This window comes from Pseudophryne corroboree, chromosome 4 (genome assembly GCF_028390025.1).
Source record: "Pseudophryne corroboree isolate aPseCor3 chromosome 4, aPseCor3.hap2, whole genome shotgun sequence".
In the NCBI taxonomy this organism is placed as follows: Eukaryota; Metazoa; Chordata; class Amphibia; order Anura; family Myobatrachidae; genus Pseudophryne; species Pseudophryne corroboree.
In genome coordinates this window covers 336,154,423-336,173,403 of record NC_086447.1, presented here as the reverse complement: position 1 = coordinate 336,173,403, position 18,981 = coordinate 336,154,423, and the positions used below count along the sequence as shown (strand labels likewise).

General features: G+C 45.6%; 1 protein-coding gene across 1 annotated transcript in view; it reads right to left on the bottom strand.

Moving 5' to 3' along the window:
- The window catches only part of LOC134910905 (probable cation-transporting ATPase 13A4), a 350,913-nt gene that overhangs the window by 228,621 nt on the left and 103,311 nt on the right, over positions 1 to 18,981 (bottom strand). Inside the window, exons 9-11 of the mRNA XM_063919292.1 lie at positions 9,223 to 9,354; positions 7,911 to 8,081; positions 102 to 259 (exon numbers count right to left, since the gene is read on the bottom strand). Of these exons, the coding sequence (XP_063775362.1) occupies positions 102 to 259; positions 7,911 to 8,081; positions 9,223 to 9,354 (461 nt within the window). The remainder of the gene's footprint in view (positions 1 to 101; positions 260 to 7,910; positions 8,082 to 9,222; positions 9,355 to 18,981) is intronic.

Here is an 18,981-nt window from a genome sequence, read left to right as displayed (position 1 = left end):
AGTCCCTTTCTCCTTAATACAAGCAGTCTCATTCTAAACATAATTAAAAATATAACAGCAGCAAAGTCTAAGGTTAGATAAAAACGAAATAAAGTACTTACTCCTCTCATTGAATAAATCACAACTGTATATATGACTCCAATGACGGAAAGCACCATAAGTCCTAGAAGGACCTTTAAAACTTCTCTGTGGAGTTTAAAATTTATTGGCTTGGGATACAAAATGGATCGCACAAGTTCTCCCTTTGCAGTGTTGAATCCTAAATTTAAAACAAGGTATAAACACATACTATAAGACATGCAGTTGATTAAAAAATAAAAAATGTGCAACAATCATTCCGGGAAAAAATTGGTTTAGTAGTTATATATGTGTACTATTAAATGGTATTATCATGGCACTGGGACTGGGCTCTAGGAGATAGCTGTTTCAAATGGTACAACGGTGTAGCTGTGTGGCCAAAGTGTACAGGTCTTTCCCGAAGAAGAAGCAGGAAGCTGCTGAGGAGACTGTGGAATCCGTAGCTGCAATACTGTCGACTGCCTGAGAGTGGCAGGAGCAGCGTATATCTGTGCAAGCCACAGATCTTCTACAAATATAGTTAACACAGTGTGGTGGAATTGCACTGGTAACTGGAACTTTCACTAAAGTGGTATACTCTGGAGGCAGATGACATAGCTGGAAAAACAATGGAAGCTAAAAACTCAGTAAGCTGGAATAATATCGGATACTTGAATCACAATAAAATGGAATAACACTTGAATCGCAGGAAAACAGGAACTCAAGAAGCACTATGGAACCTGGAACCAAGGCACTCTGGGGAACATTTAAAAAAAATTGCATTTCCAATGCGATCTAGGTGCAATGTTGGCACCCAAGTTCACATTGCAGGTTGCGATTTTACCAGCATTGTGTATCATTTTATACAGTCAGGGACAGGGGCTCCGAAAGGGCCCTGTTCCTGTGATGTGGACAGCGTGCTGCTGGGTCTACAGCACGAGTGGTGTAAAGGCTACTATGGGCTGAAAAGTGTGTTTTTGGGGAATAAGCTACAAATATTTATTGATAAATTAAATAGGCATCTTTATTAACTGGGGAAAGATACATCCATTACCAGCACTGACAGGTTTAAATTGGGCTCTCCTGCAGCTGATTGGCCTGGGTGATCATGTGACCAGGACCTAGGAACTTCGGATTGGCTTAGCGGCCAAGTGGCATCATTTCCAAATGGCAGCACCAGTGATTTGGAACCACAGGAGCAGCACCGGAGGCTGCTTGCCTGGCACCTGCCAGGCACTTATAAAGTAAGTAAAAAAGGGGGCTTGGGGACAGCATCAGGCGTCGTTGTAGCCAGTAAAAGGGCCCTGGAGTCTGGCATGTGACAACAGCAACTTCAATATGGTCCATTTTGAGCCTGAATGCAGCCAATATTGTGCAGACTACATGTAGTTTCCATGTTCTGATTGGAGGTTCTGGATGGATCATGGACACTGATAACTTAATGCGACTTAAGTATGAATGCTCTTCATTTTACAACCACACTTAATTTTCAAGAAGATAATTGTAAAAGTGACTCAGGGAGTGGAGAGAGAATCTGCCAGGTGTTATCTGGTTTGCAGGGATCAGAACATTTCTCTTTCTACACAACAGTTTATCTCACATAATTCAGGAAATGTATGAAACCTTCTACAGAGTAAAGACAAATGGAGAAGTTGCCCATAGCAACCAACAGGCACCTACCTATCATTCTATAGAGTGTATTGATGAATGCTAGCTAGAAGCTGATTGGCTGCTATGGGCAACTTTTACACTTGTCCAATGTTTAGAGGAACTGATACAGTTCCCCCTAAAGCAGAGCTAGATGTCCTCCCAGCCTTTAATTACAACTGCAGGGCAGTACAATACTGCACTGAGAGCTGCAGAAATTGAAAAGAAGATGGAGAGTGGATTCCATGCAGGGGGCAGGCTGCACGACACTGTACAGTAGGGATGGTGGGTTAACCATTGATGGTATGATTTGCAGTTAACACCGATGTAATAAACCCATCATTGGAGAACCATTGATTGTTTCACCCACCGATCCCTGCTGCATTACTCACCATACTGCAGGCCTATCAGAGATAGGACTTCACAGGTCACATGGGAGTGGAGTAAAGCTCTGTGTCCAAGTGCCATGGGGAAAGAATGTGACTGTGCAAACGAATGTGGAGAAATATTTTATCTCTGACATTGATGGCAAACCCATCGACCACCTGTGGTTAACCATCGAAGGTTGATGGCTGTCACTGTTCTACAGAGGAGGAAAGAGAAGAGAGGAGGGGAGAAGCAGCTGGTACCGTGTACCAGAGTGACGGTGACTATCCAGCCTGTAAGGTAAGAAGGAAAGGGGACACTAAGGGAGTAATTCAGACCTGATCGCTGCTGTGTGTTTTCGCACAGCGGGCGATCAGGTCCAAACTGCACATGCGTATGCACCACAATGTGCAGACGCATCGCAGGGGTACAAAGCGGATCGCCGCTCAACGATAGGTTTGTGCGACGGATCCGTTTGCATGGGCGATAGTAAGAAGATTAACAGGAAGAAGGCGTTTGTGGGTGTCAACTGACCATTTTCTGGGAGTGTTTGGAAAAATGCAGGTGTATCCATGCATTTGCAGGGAGGGTTCCTGACGTCAGTTCCGGTCCCGGACAGATTGAAGTGATCGCAGTGGCTGAGTAAGTCCTGGGCTGCGCAGAGACTGCACAAAATCTGTTTGTACAGCTCTGCTACACATGCGTTCACACAGTGGCAAAACTAAAATACACTCCCTCTGTAGGCGGTGACTATCTGATCGCAGCGCTGCAAAAATCACTTGCTAGCGATCAGGTCTGAATTAGGCCCTAAATTGTCTGTATGTAGGTACTGTATATGTGTGTGTGTGTGACTGTATGTAAATTATGTGTGTCGGAATGTGTACTGTATATGTGTGTGACTATGTATGTATGGGCATAAATGTTTGTATGTGCATGACTGTAGGTATGTATGTATCTATGCGCAGTGGCACCAAACAACCCTTCTCAACGCACCAGGTTCTTATGCTGAGCGTCTTTTTTGCTCTAATGTGCGTCTTAGTCTCACAAATTACATAAATGGAAGCATCAAAATCGCTTAATGAAACTGCACTGATTGATTTGATATACAAAACATGTATATCTGCATGCAAATGATTCTAAATCTATATACAAAGTACATACTGTAGATGCAGTGGGCACAGTTTTTTTTCAACATCAAGTCCAACTAAAATGGTGCTCCACACATCTAACCAACATTTTAATCAGAACGGTCAACCAGTCAAATTTTTCATGAGACTAGGCAATTTCTTTCCTACTTTACAATTCTGAACAAGTGTCCATCTACTTCTATTGCTAAACAAAAGCAGAAAAAATATGAACACCCTAAGAAATACAGTGCAGCTGGTGTCTGTACGCACTGTGGAAGGGAAGTATTTTTTTCCCTATTATATTACAAAAGATCACAGTGTGGGACGCTAAATGTTTTTGGAAATGTGTACATAGGGGCAAATTAAATTAGCCGCAGGGATTAACGTGCCACTGTGATTTAACGTGCTCCAGATTTAATACAGAAGTTATTCAATTACTGGCCAATTTCCCTGTGCTGCAAACTTGTGGCTACCATGCGTTATCCCATAGATTTTGTGGATAGTGACCAAAACTATTATTATTATTATTATTATCATTATCCTTTATTTATATGGCGCCACAAGGGATCCGCAGCATCCAATTATAGAGTACATAAACAAATAATTAAAACAGGAAAATAGTGACTTACAGTTGAAGACAATGGGGGTCATTCTGACCTGTTCGCTCGCTGCTGTTTGTCGCAGCCGAGTGAATGGGTCTCTACTGCGCATGCGTCAGCGCCGTAGTGCACCGGCGCATGCCAGACGACCGAAGGCCGTAGCAGGGCTGCGATCGCCTCTGCCTGGTTGACAGGCAGAGGCGGTTGCTGGGCGGGAGGGGGCGGAACGGTGGCGTTTGGCCGCCGTTTCGTGGGAGCAGTCCGGCCAATGCAGGCGTGGCCGGACCGCACGGGGGAGCCCGGGGAGCGATGAGTAGCTCCCGGCCAGCACGCTAAAGCTGCGCTGGACGGTAGCTACTCTTGAAGTGCAAAGGCATCGCCGTTGTGTGATGTCTTTGCACTTCTGCGGGGGGGCCGGCACTGACATGCGGGGCGGAGTAGCCCTGTGCTGGGCATCCCCCCACATGTCAGTGTGACTGATCGTATCTGTGATAAATTTAGCACAGCTACAATCATCTCGGACCCCCAATATACGACAAGTACAGGGTAAATAAACATAGCTACATCAGCAGACGACACAGAAATAAGTATTGGGGTGGCAGAAAACCACAGGATTTGGTGCCATGGTTTAAGTGAGCGAAGGATAAGCACATGAGGGTTGAGGGCCCTGATCGTGAAAGCTTACAGTCTAAAGGGGAGGGGCAGACAGACAGGGGTGACACACATGGAGTAAACAGTGAGCGTGGAACTGAAGGTTAGGATTAGATTAGGCTGGTTTTGGTGAAGAAGTGAGTCTTGAGTTACTTGAGTAACCTGAGATCAGGTCAGAACTGCGCATGCGTATGCACCGCAATGCAGTGCAAAGCAGATCGTTGATGTGTGATGGGTTTTACGAAGAATCCATTCGCATAGCCAAACGCAAGGAGAATGACAGGAAGAAGGCGTTTATGGGTGTCAACTGACTATTTTCAGGGAGTGGTTGGAAAAACGCAGGCATGTCCAATCGTTTGCAGGGTGGGTGTCTGACGTAAATTCCAGCCCCGGACAGGCTGAAGTGATTGCAGCGGCTGAGTAAGTCCTGGGCAACTCAGAAACTGCACAAAGCTTTTTTATACCACTCGGCTGCTGTGATCGCACACTTGCACAGCCAAAATACACTCCGCGATGAGTGGCGACTATGCGAACGCAGGACAGCAAAAAACAGCTAGCGAGCGATCAGCTCTAAATTAGGCCCATGGTTTCCTATGACAATTGTAAGGTCAGAAAATCATACACAGTTGATACAGTATCGAATAGTAGGCTATGTATTAGATATGTTCAGACATAACAGAGATAATGGGCCCTACACACTGGCCGATACCAGTGAAAGATATTGAAAGATATGAACGATCTCGTTCATTAATGAACGAGATACCATTCATATCTTTCAGTGTGTAGGCACCAGCGATGAATGATGCGCGGCCCCGTTCTCATTCATCGCTGGTGTCGCCTCGTTTAAACATGCAGGTCAATATGGACAATCTCGTCCATATTAGCATGCAGTGCTATGGAGCCGGGCGATGGGGGGAGTGAAGAAACTTCACTCCCCCATCACCTCCCCCTGCCGCCGGGTCGCCCACCTGCCGTATCGGCCGCCGGGCAGCTCAGCGGTGGGTCGCTAGGTGTGTAGGGCCCTTAAGCATTGGAAGTTTATGAGGTTGTTTTACTAGAGTACTGATAACTCTTGTAGGCACAATGTTAGAAAACATATATTGCAAATTGATCTTTTTGCTGCCCTACTATCCAGAGTAAATGTCCAGGAAAATATCAAATGAAAAAGCCTATGAGGTGTGCACAGTAGCGGATCTTGCCATGGGCAAGCAGGACTTTTTCCCCGGGGCGCCGCCTTCCGGAGGGCGCCGCACCAGGACAAGATCCGCTGCTGCTGTGCCCCCCGCTGGCACATCTACGCGTCTAGTTTCCCTTCGTGGAGAGGTCCTTTACTATGCGGTGCGCAATGACGTCATCGCGCACCGCACATCATTTCAGTCTGTACAGGGGGCGTAAATGACCACGCCCCCTGTATGAAGCCATGCCCCCTATTGTCGCCCGGGGCTCACAGCGCCCAAGAACCGCCCCTGGGCGTCCAGATACATTGCACAGTTGTAAAAACTTAAAAGGGAGAGAGTGTGCAAAAGCAGTATATGAGAGATAAAGTAGCACTTCTGCTGTCGGTGTTAGGTGGTTAGGAGTGCTATGTTGTCAAAATGGTATGCGGTTAGCATACCAATCATCGGGTTCCCGACGGTCACAATACAGACGCCGGAATCCTGACGGGAACACCATTTCGCCGCCGGTATACCGGCGAAGTAGGTGATTCCCCCTCTATGGGTGTCCACAACACCTACAGAGGGAGAATAGAACCTGTGGCGAGCCAAGTTCGCCACCAAGCCCACAGCGCAGCAAGCCTGCAAGGGGCTTAGTTGCGCTCATCCCCTTGCTGGCATTCTACCGCTTGGGATGCCGCTATCGGTATACTGACATTCAGCATTCCCGTGCGGTGGTGAATCATACCGAACCATCAAAATAGACATTGCATGGCTATTCCTTACCAGATGCGCCGATGAGAGAGTGCCTAGCAAAAAGGAAATGAGTAATTCGGGGTGGTGCTAGCCTCAGAGTTTATTTGCTCCCAGTCTGACCCTGCTTACAAACCTGCTTACCAGAGCTAATATGTTTTCTGAGGTTATCTTAGAATTCCTTGCACTATAAAACAGTAATACGGTACTATTATTGACCCACAATAACTGGCATATCTATAATGGATGCAAGTTGTGCAATGCACATGAGGGGTCATTCCGAGTTGATCGTAGCTGTGCTAAATATAGCGTTTTCAGGGAGGGTGTGTGACGTCAGCTCCGGCCCCTGTTGCTCTTGCACTGTAAGGGTAGGTCCTGGGTTACTCACAGATTGCCCAGACTGGAAAAAACATTAGATGGTGAGTGAGTTGCAAATGGATTTGCAGCTGACCGGTGTATGCAGAGCTTTTTGCAAGGCATACGCAGACTTGCGGGTATTCACTCTGTCTGGGCAGCGACTATATGATCGCACACCTCTGGAAAATTTGCAGATGAGTGATCAGGTGTAAATCGGGCCCTCTGATGAGTATTTTATTACATAATGTTACACTGAGCAATATTTTAGAAAGACTTTTTAAATGAACAAAGAGTGTAGTGTTAAAGGGATAGCTAGACCCTGAAGTGACATTTTACTTCTTCTAGCAAGTGAATTTCTGGACAGACCTGCAAAACCAGAAACCTGGACACAAAGCATATGTATAGGGTAATTTCGAAAGACTGGAATGTGGGTCTACAGTTTGATATAGGAGAGGCGTCACTTCATGGCATTTGTGCAAATAGTGATCTATTACATCCTGTATACTTAAATACCTTTACTGGGCATCCTTTTATGTCACGTTTTCAGTGAATCCCACAGTTGGGTCTAGCAAGGTCTCTTAATAAGTATCTAGTGAAATGAAACACACACACACAGATGCATACCCGCAATTCTGTGTGATCACATGAAGACTATGATTATCTATAGACATGTGGCTGGGGCTCTGCAATTCAGATTTTCGCTAAATCTATCAATAACATATTAATTGAACCTTAACAAAAGTGTACATTATTTAAGATTAGGTATTGCAGATATTAATGCTGCCATGTCAGTCTAATGCTTATGACCCTTGACTCTGATTATATTATTAATAATCCATCCATAACATACAGTATGAATAATTCCAATAACTTGCTTTCACGAACTGCATCCCAGATGTTGCAGCATGTCCTTTTTCAGAATTCCCTCCCAGCTCAGGATCCTGCTTGGCAGACCAGTAGTGTGTCTGCCATCCACCTGCTCCCTTATATAAATCGCTTCAGGACATAAATTAATAATTTTGTCCATTAAAGGAAATTGTCTATTACATACTGTATACAGTACCTTGAAAAAATTAGAGACGAGCAATGACAGCTAACCTTGATGTAGCAGGCAGAATAATTCCCATCTTGAGGTTAATCAATTATTTCACCAATGTAATATAACATGATTGTCTTGACACGTCCATCAATCAGCTCACCTGTTTGTAAGACCACAGCTTTCACCTGGCCATCTGCAGGTGCCTTAGTCTTAATGACCTCTGTTCCACAGTACAATATATGTCCTCTGTACATTTCCCCACTGTGCATTTTACAAGGAGTTCCACTGTCCACATTAGGTAAAGGAAGTTTTGTAACAGGAATACTTTCACCTAGTAAAAAGGTCGGTAAACAAAAATACATAAAGGAGGATTCATCATGCGTGTGTGTGTGCACGCACGCGTGTGTGTACTGCCCCTGTGCATCCACTTGTGAATGTACAGTAGCGGTCATCACTATCAGTGAGAATTTTTTCCAGCTCTATCATTGGTACAAGAGATCCCTCTGAAATCAGTGTGTATGCTTAACTCTGAATAGCCGGCAATTCCACCTAAACACTCACAAAATATCTTCGGAACACTTAGCGTTATGTACTAACATCTCGCTCAGTTTCTGCAAGTGGAGATGTGGCTGAGATGTGTACAACAGTGAATTGCCCTTAGGCCCTCATTCCGAGTTGTTGGCTCGCTAGCTCTTTTTAGCAGCATTGCACACGCTAGGCCGCCGCCCTCTGGGAGTGTATCTTAGCTTAGCAGAATAGCGAACTAAAGATTAGCAGAATTGCTAATAAATAATTATTTGCAGTTTCTGAGTAGCTCCAGACCTACTCACAGATTGCGATCAGCTCAGTCCGTTTAGTTCCTGGTTTGAAGTCACAAACACGCCCTGCGTTCAGCCAGCCACTCCCCTGTTTCTCCAGACACTCCTGCGTTTTTTAGCACACTCCCGGAAAACGCTCAGTTACCACCCAGAAACGCCCCTTTCCTGTCAATCATTTACTGATCAGCAGAGCGACTGAAGAGCGCAGCAGAATCCACAGCAAATCTGCTAAGATTTTAGTTAAATAACTAAGCGCATGCGCCCTGCATACCATGCGCATGCGCATTTAGCAACAAATCGCAGCATAGCGAAAATCGGCAATGAGCGATCAACTCGGAATGACCCCCATAGTTACCAAGGTCGTGCATGTTTCACTGTACAGCAGCGCTAAAATTCATCAGATCTGAAATTAAGCAAATACTCTAATACAATGGAATTTTATTGAAAGCCTTTCAGTAAGGGACTATTGATTGGTTTACGCAGGCTAGCTGTTACTAATGAGAGGAATATTTACATATGGTGGTTGACAAAGATCTTAAATGTCAATTAACAAACAGATTTAAAAGAGAATGGAGTGATAAATGTGAGAGTTACACTTTTTAGATATTTTTCTATTAATGATAATTTATAGAATGTGTATTACATGAAAATTACCTGTCAGCATGCCCTCATTTAAAACACACCCCCCTGATATCAATATAGCGTCACAAGGCAGATTAAATTTCTCCTCTGGTAAAATAATCACATCTCCCGGGACCAGGTGTTTGGATTTAATTTCTTTAATCACTGAAAAAAAGAAAATTAATTATTACAGAGATGCTATTTGGATTTAAGTCACACTAATATTTTTGTGCTCCCAACCAGCGCTACCCTGCCCATATTATAATAAACCACCTGACCATGTTGGATAAGTCTAGTACTATGGAACGTTATGCAGAAATCTGTTCATGTTTGAATGAAGTCTCAACAAAACTAGCAATTTTTTATTAGCTTTAGCTATGATGTCGCAATTCTGGCAACTAGAAACTAAACCAACCTCCCTGTTTGACTCATTTCTCTCTCCTATTCTCTCTCTCATGCCCTGAACAAGCCACTTCCATATACAATGCATCCCTTACTTCTGCTCTTGACTCTATTGCTCCACCAACCACTATTCATCCTCACAAATTAACACCTCGACCCTGGCACACCAAATGCACCAGATATCTGCAAAAATGCTCACATACTGCTGAGCGACACTGGAGGAAATCACGCTCTAAGGCAGACTTCCTCCATTTCAAACTTATCTTCTCATCCTTCAGTGCTGCCCTTTCTCTTGCTAAACAGTCATACTTCAAGAACCTCATCTCCTGCCAGTCTTCCAACCCCGATGCCTCTTTGCCACTGTCAACTCACTCCTCTGCCCATCTCGTCTCTCTTCCTCACTCTCTGCTCTCGACTTTGCCACTTACTTCATGTCCAAAATTGACTCCATTTGTCAGGACATCCCATCACACCAGACCATCAGCAACCAGCCTCCTCCCATCCCTTACCATCCCTTACCACCCCTCCCCATCCCTCTCACCAACTCTTACATCTTTCTCCCATGCATCTGGTGAAGAAGTCATGGCCCTCATTCGTTCCTCTCCCCTCACCACCTCCCCACTTGACCCTATCCCACCTCCTCCTCTACCTCTCTCCTTCTGCCTGTTCCCATCTATCCCACCTTCTGAATCTCTCCTTCTCATCAGGCACTGTCCCCTCTGCCTTCAAGCATGCACTCATCTCTCATATTCTTAAAAAATCAACCCTTGATTCAAACACACTGTCCAACTACCGATACATCTCTCTTCTCCCTTTTGCCTCCAAACTCCTTGAGCGTATTGTCTACAACCGCCATACTTCCTTTCTTTCCTCACACTCACTGCTTGACCTGTTCCAGTCTGGCTTCCGTCCTCTCCACTCCACTAAAACTGCCCTTACAAAAGTCTGCAATGAGCTCCATGCCGCTAAACCTAAGGGCCACAACTCTCTACTTATTCTTCTTAATTTCTCTGCTGCTTTTGACACTGTGGACCACCCTCTCCTTCTGCAAATTCTTCACTCCATTGGTCTGAGTGATACTGCCCTCTCTTGGCTGTCTTCCTACCTCTCTGACAGTTCATTCTCTGTCTCCTCTCATGACTCCACCTCCCCTCACTTCCACTAACTGTAGGGGTACCCCAAGGTTCTGTCCTTGGTCCTCTTCTTTTTTCTCTCTATATGTCCTCACTAGGTAAGATCATTAGTTCTTTTGATTTCCAATATCATCTCTATGCTGATGACACTCAAATCTATCTTTCCTATCCAGACCTCTCCCCTGCTCTCCTCACTTGTATCTCCAACTGTCTCTCTGCTATCTCTGTTTGGATGTCCCAGTGCTTTCTTAAACTTAACATGTCTATGACGAGCTGATCATCTCACCTCCCTCCCGCATAACCTCACCTCCCACAATCTCATTATCTATTGATGGCACTACTATCTCCTCTAGCCCCCAAGTGCGCTGTCTTGGAGTAATCCTTGACTCCTCCCTCTCCTTCCAACCACACATTCAGCACCTCTCACAAACCTGCCATTTTCATCTAAAAAATATTTCCAGGATCAGACCATTTCTGACCCAGGATGCTACTAAGACCCTTATCCACTCACTGGTCATCTCCAGACTGGACTACTGTAATTTCCTCCTGACTGGCATTTCTGACAAATACCACTCTCCATTCCATCCTCAATGCTGCTGCCCGGCTCATTTTCCTCACCAAACGCACTACATTCACCTTTTCTCTCTTACAAGACCTTCACTGGCTCCCCTTCCCTTTCAGAATGCATTTCAAGCTTCTCACACTCACTTACAAAGCCCTCACCCACTCCTCTCCCATTTACATCTCCGACCTTATCTCCCATTACACTGCCACCCGTCCTCTTCGCTCTGCAAATGCCCACAGACTCTCCTGCCTACTGATTACTTCCTCCCACTCCTACCTCCAAGAATTTTCATGTGCTGCTAGATTTCTCTGGAATTCCCTACCTCTCTACCTCTCAACAAAACTTCAAACGGGCTCTCAACACCCACTTCTTCACCAAACCCTGCCAAATCTCATCCTAACCCTCTGTTCCACGCTCTCTACATCTGTGTCACCCCTGTTTGTCTACTCCTCCCCTTTAGAATGTAAGCTCTCACAAGTAGGGCCCTCTTCCCTCATGTGCTTATCTTTTTCTTACTTTAATAATCTTCAACTGCACCAAATCCAGCAGTCTTCTGCCACCTGATACTTATTCCAATATCATCTGCTGATGTAGCTATGTTTATGTACCCTGTACTTGTCCTATATTGTCTTCAACTCTAAGTTGTTGTTTTCCTGTTTTGATTATTTGTTTATGTACTCTGTAATTGGGCGCTGCGGAACCCCCTGTGGCGCCATATAAACAAAGGAAAATAATAATAAATAAAACATAGTATATTGTTGACCACCAAAATTAATGTTCCTCTTTCTGGGTAGCTAAATTTAAAAAAAAAAACTGTAAGTCTCAAAGCTATAAACTACACTAGAACCCATACACAGCAATTAAATGTTATTTGTAGTACAATACAAAGAAATAAAAATTGAGACTTCACTGTTAGTGCGGTCAAAAACTTCACAAGCTATATAAAGTATATCCTTTGAAACTTTATAAATTTCACTGTATGTTACATTACCAAAAATATCTTGTCACAAGCAAGATATTTGGTTTAGTTCTTGAAGATTAGATATTTTTTATCTTCTTTTAGTAATTACTGTACTGTCTGCAGTGATTGACAGGTGAGGACTCACCCAGAGTATTCACCTGTTCCTGTCACAATTATTAGTATTACTTATTTATAAGGTGCCACAAATTTTATTTTTTGCATTGTGCACTAAGCTCACAGGGGGAAAGGGTATTTGGTGGAACTGGGTGTTTGATAGCAGAGGCAACACTACCTGTGGTGTCACCTAGTGCAGCGTTATAGTAGTGTGAGTGCGCGTATGTGAGAGGGGACATGTCCTCATGGTGCAAAGTCACGCCCACTAATGGGACGGTTTGAGGGCATGACTGCTTGTCATGTGCCCATTTTTATCATGCTGGGAAGCCCTTAGCTTGTCTCAGCCACTCTTGTTTCCAAGGCCATCACTAGGATGGTGCCGAGTGTGCTCGGCACACAGTGCGTGAAGTAGTGGAAGTGTCGGTGATAGCCGGAACCACAATAGGTTGGTTGATGTGAAATGTAGACACCACTTTCGGAAGAAATTGCTGATGAGTTCTGAGTTCAACTCTATACTCATGGAAAATTAAATAGGGGCTCTTGTGAGACAAAGCCCCCAGTTCCGACACACGCGTCTTGCTGAAGCCAAGGCCAATAGTTTGACAGTCTTCCACATACGATATTTTACGTCCACCTCCTGTAATGGTTCAAACCAGTCCGATTGGAAGAACTGCAGCACCAAATTGAGATCCCAAGGTGCCGTGGGAGGCACAAAGGGAGGTTGGATGCGCAGAACACCTTTCAAAAATGTCTGGACCTCAGGGAGAGAAGCCAATTGTTTTTGAAAGAAAATGGACAAGGCCGAAATCTGGACTTTTATGGAGCCCCAGATGTAGGCCCGCATCCACACCTGCCTGCATAAAAAGCAAGTAACATCCCAGGTGAAATTCCACCACAGAATAAGTTCTGCTCTCACACCAAGAGACGTATTTCGTCCAAATACAGTGGTAATGTTTAGACATTACCCCCTTCCTGGCTTGGATCATAGTAGGGATAACTTTATTAGGGATCCCTCTTCTGGCTAGAATCAGCTGTTAAACTTCCATGCCGTCAAACGTAGCCGCAGTAAGTCCTGATAGATGAACGGGCCCTGTTGCAGAAGATCCTCGCAAAGAGGTAGAGGCCATGGATCCTCGAGGAGCATATCCAGAAGATCCACGTACCAGGCCCTTCTTGGCCAGTCCGGAGCAATGAGTATTGATTGAACCTTTTCCCTCTTTATTCTTTTGAGAATTCTTGAGATCAGAGGAAGTGGAGGAAACACGTACACCATCTGATAGACCCATGGAGTTGTCAGAGCATCTACAGCCACTGCCTGTGGGTCTCTCGACCTGGAACAATACCGCTTGACCTTCTTGTTGAGACGAGAGGCCATCATGTCGATTTGTGGATATCCCCACCGACCTGTCAAGCACCTGAACACTTCCGGGTGAAGGCCCCACTCCCCCAGGTGCAGGTCGTGTCTGCTGAGGAAGTCTGCTTCCCAGTTGACTACTCCCAGAATGAAGACCGCTGACAAAGCCACAGTGTTTTTTTCTGCCCAGGGGAGAATTCTTGACACCTCTGACATTGCTGCTCTGCTTTTCATTCCGCCCTGTTGGTTTATGTACGTCACTGCCGTCACATTGTCTGACTGGACTTGAATGGCCCAATCCTGAATAAGGTAGAGGCCTGCAAAAGGGTGTTGTATATGGCCCTGAGTTCCAGAATGTTGATTGGAAGGATGACTTCCTGACTTGACCATCTTCCTTGAAACTGCACCCCCTGGGTGACTGCTCCCCAACCTCAAAGGCTTGCGTCCGTGGTTAACAGGATCCAGTCCTCAATTCTGAATCTCCGACCCTCGACTAGGTGAGAGGTCTGTAGCCACCACAGAAGGGAGATCCTGGCTTTTGGTAACAGACGAATCCTCTGGTGCATGTGAAGATGCGATCTGGACCATTTGTTCAACAGATCGAGCTGGAAGGGTCTTGCGTGAAACCTTCCGTATGGAAGCGCCTTGTAAGAGGCCATAATTTTCCCCAGAAGGCGAATGCATAGATGCACCGATATCCGGGGTTGGCTTCAGGACATCCCGAACCATCGACTGGATTACCAATGCCTTTTCCAATGGAAGGAACACTTTCTGTGACTCCATGTCCAGTATCATTCCCAGGAATGGGAGCCTCTGTGTTGGCTCTAGGTGAGATTTCAGAAGTTTCAGACTCCACTTGTGATCCTGCAGAAGTTTGGTTGAGAGGCCAATGCTGTCCAGCAACCTCTTTCTGGACGGCGCCTTTATCAGAAGATCGTCCAGGTATGGAATTATGTTCACTCTCTGCTTGCAGAGTATAAACATCTTCTCTGCCATCACCTTGGTGAACACCCTCGGTGCCGTGGAGAGACCAAATGGCAGGGCCTGGAACTGGTAGTGACAGTCCTGCAGTGCAAACCATAGATAAGCCTGATGAGGCGGCCAGATCGGAATGTGAAGGTACGCATCCTTGATATCCAGAGACACTAGGAATTCCCCCTCCTCCAGACCTGAGATCACCACTCTCAGAGACTCCATCTTGAACTTGAACACTCTTAAGAACATGTTCAAGGACTTGAGGTTCAGAATTGGTCATACTGAACCATCCGGTTTCGGTACTACAAACAAGTTGGAATAGTACCCCTTGTTGTGTAGATGAGGTGGAACTGGAACAATGACTTGAGTCTGTACCAGTTTTTGGATGGCCAGCTGTAAAGTTATACTTGCCTCTTGTGAAGCTGGTAAGCCTGATTTGAAGAATCTGTGAGGTGGGAGCTCTTGGAACTCCAGTCTGTACCCTGGGAAATAAGATCTATTACCCAGGGATCCTGGCACGAACTTGACCAGATGTGACTGAAGAATTGTAGCCGGGCTCCCATCTGACAGACCTCTAGGCCTCGCGGTCCACCGTCATGCTGAAGGCTTTGAGGAAGCAGAGCCTGAGCTCTGTTCCTGAACACTTGCAGTTGCTGGTTTGCGTGGTTTACCTCTTGGGCCTCTGGAGGCCATAGAAGCACCTCTGGATTTTCCCTTAAACTTGGCTGTCCGGAAGGACTGTAAATTTGAAGCTGAATAAGCTTTCCTGGCTGGTGGATCTGCGGAAGGAGGATACGTAGACTTACCCGCAGTAGCTTTGGAGATCAATTTGTCTCCAAACAAGGCCTCTCCTGTGAATGGTAAGCCTTCCACGCCTGTCCTGGAGTCTGCATCAGCAGTCCACTGGCGTAGCCACAAGCCTCTGTGTGCCGACACTGTCATAGCGGTGGTGCGTGCATTAAGCAAACCAATCTCTTTTATGGCTTCCACCATAAAGGTTGCAGAATCCTGTATACTGTATGCTGCAGGAGAAAAACAACATCCTCCCTAGACAAGGAATCTAACCCCTCAATTAGGTTACCTGACCATTTAGCAATGGCTTTTGTGATCCACGCACATGCAATAGTGAGTCTCTGTGCCACCCCAGCAGCTGTGTACAATGGCCCTCATTCCGAGTTGTTCGCTCGCTAGCTGCTTTTAGCAGCATTGCACATGCTAAGCCGCCGCCTACTGGGAGTGAATCTTAGCTTTGCAGAATTGCGAACGAAAGATTTGCATAATTGCGAATAGAAATTTCTTAGCAGTTTCTGAGTAGCTCGACACTTACTCTGCCACTGCGATCAGTTCAGTCAGTTTCGTTCCTGGTTTGACGTCACAAACACACCCAGCGTTCGCCCAGACACTCCCCCGTTTCTCCAGCCACTCCCGCATTTTTCCCAGAAACGGCAGCGTTTTTCCGCACACACCCATAAAACGGCCAGTTTCCGCCCAGAAACACCCACTTCCTGTCAATCACACTCCGATCACCAGAACGATGAAAAATCCTCGTTATGCTGTGAGTAAAATACCTAACTTTTGTGTAAAATAACTAAGCGCATGCGCTCTGCGAACCTTGCGCATGCGCAGTAAGCGACTAATCGCAATATAGCGAAACTCGGCAACGAGTGAACAACTCGGAATGAGGGCCAATGATTTCAGTGTAGTCTCAATTTTACAATCAGCCGTATCTTTTAGGGAGGCTGCACCAGGGACAAGCAATAAAAAAATTATTGACAGCCTAGAGACTGATGCGTCCATTATCGGTGGATTTTCCCATTTTTTCCTATCCTCCAGAGGAAAAGGAAAAGATGAGAGCAACCTTTTAGGGATTTGAAATTTCTTATCAGGATTAACCCATGGTTCTTCAAACAGGGTATTCAATTCCTTTGACGCAGGACTTCTTTTTTACATTAAAATAAGATTCCTCACACTCCTCTGACACTTTATCAGGAATTTGCAGAACATCTCTGATAGCCTCTATAAGAACCTCTATTCCCTGTGACAGAGTAGCATCACCTCCCCCCCCCCCCCCCCCTCCAAATCCACCTCACCCTCCTCCATGTCTGAACCGTCAGCGTCAGAGTTAGACTGCAGGATATGGGCCAGAGATCATTTTTGCGGACAAATGGGAGGGGATTGAGACGCTGGTTTGTGGACGACTGAGTCTCTATTCATAAACTCATCCACAGTCTGCCTTAAGTATTGCGTCTCTTTCTCATTGTGGGATAGTTTTGTAGAAATATTTGAGATCATTCCCTTAATGGAATTAACCCATTGCGGTTCAGCCCCGCTATTCTGGGAAGGTGCACTGCCCTGAGAACCCAATAGTGAGCCCCCTGGTGAAGAGGAACACTCCGCTGTACAAGAAACATACTTTTTGCCTGACATAATGTAAATGTGACAGCACACACACACAGGTAAAGGTTAAGCACAAAAAACCCACAAAGAGCCCTTCAGGGAGACACAGAGTTAATTGGAGCCAGCCCCCACAGTACCCTTATCGCTAATGCTAATCTTAGCCGGGTCGCAGACTAAGTACCCTGATAGGGGACTTAGTACACTAATAATCGATCCCCCCCTGCTATGACCCCTGGTACCGCTGAGGCAATCTGGAGTCACACTGGAGGAGCTGCGCGTCCCTGTCAGTCAGTGTCTGTGTCCAATACAGAGGGAAAATTGCGCTGTGAACTGCTGGATCCTCTCATAGTAAAGCCCCGCCCCTTCAATGGCATGCGGTCTTCTCGCTTTTTTATAATGGCTGAGGTAATCTTGCTTAAAATGGAGAGAAAACCCATGTTAAGACTATTTTTGCCAGTGTGGGTACTGTGTACAGTGTACTGAGACGCAGCTGTGTACTGTGTATGGAGACACATTCCGCCCCGGTTAGAAGCGTGTGTCTCCATACCCTCATGCCGCCATAATGGCTGGCGACCCTCTAGTCGGGACGCCAACTTAGTACTCACCACTCTTCATTCTTCTGGCTATGTTAGGGGTGGCGGCGTGCTGCGGGAATGTATGCTCGCCGTGGTGGGGCTTGCGAATAGTTCTCTCAGGAGCTCAGTGTCCTGTCAGTGAGGAACGTCACCATTAACCCTTCAAGAGGCTTGGCTGCCCCCCCCCCCCCCCCAAGTCCCACTGACCAGCCCTGCCTGAAAATAACAAACATATAAAATAAATTCAGAAAACTCTTCAGGAGCTTCCATAAGCATGACTGGCTCCTCCGGGCACATTTTCTAAACTGAGACGGGTAGGAGGGGCATAGAAGGAGGAGCAAACCCACACTATCAAATTCTTAAAGTGACCATAGCTCCTAGTGGACCCGTCTATACCCCATGGTACTAAATAGAACCCCAGTATCCTCTAGGACGTAAGAGAAATTAGCATTCAGCAAGAAGGAAAGGTAAGAAGACTTCGAGGAAGAGACGGACGGCAATTTCCTGACCATGTTCCAGCAAGATAAAGCCGGGCCAACAGTAGGATGGGAGGGGTTAGGAAGAGTGGGGAGCCATGGGGCTATATCTATAGGGATCAACAGAGAATGTTTTTCTGTCTGAACCCACTGTTTAGATGAATCTGTTCTGGACCACTCCATGATCCTGCTCAAGTGACAAGCCTGATAATACCCCTGGACATTAGGAAGACTAATCCTGCCTCTATCTTTCTGTTTGAATATCAAACTGAGCCTCAGGCACGGGCAGTTTCCGCCCCAAAGAAAGTATCTAAATAGTGTTTGGATATCCTTAAACCATTTCAAGGGGATTTTGATAGGAAAAACCTGCAATAAAGAGAGAATTTTAGGGAGGGAATTCATTTTAAGTATTCCCATTCTTCCAAACCAAGAGAACGGTTTTGACTTCCATGTCTGGAGATCAGATCGTAACCTAACCAATAATGGGGTAATATTAGAATCAAATAGGCATGAGAGGTCTCTAGTAAGAGTAGCCTCTAGATATTTAAGTTGAGAGGCATCCCAGGAGAAAGGAAACACTGTTTTAAGCTCCGCCATCATTGTAGGAGGAGACGTAATATTCAAGGTTACCAACTTAGAATAATTTATTTTAAAGTTGGAAAGGTCCCCGAAAATTTTGAACTCCTCAATCAAGTTAGGAAGGGAGATTACAGGATTTGTGAGAGTGGCTAACAGATCGTCGGTGAAAAGGGCGAGTTTATGTTGAACACCCTCTATCTTGATTCCTGTAATATTAGGATTAAGCCTAATCGCCATCGCCGGAGCCTCCATACAAAGAAT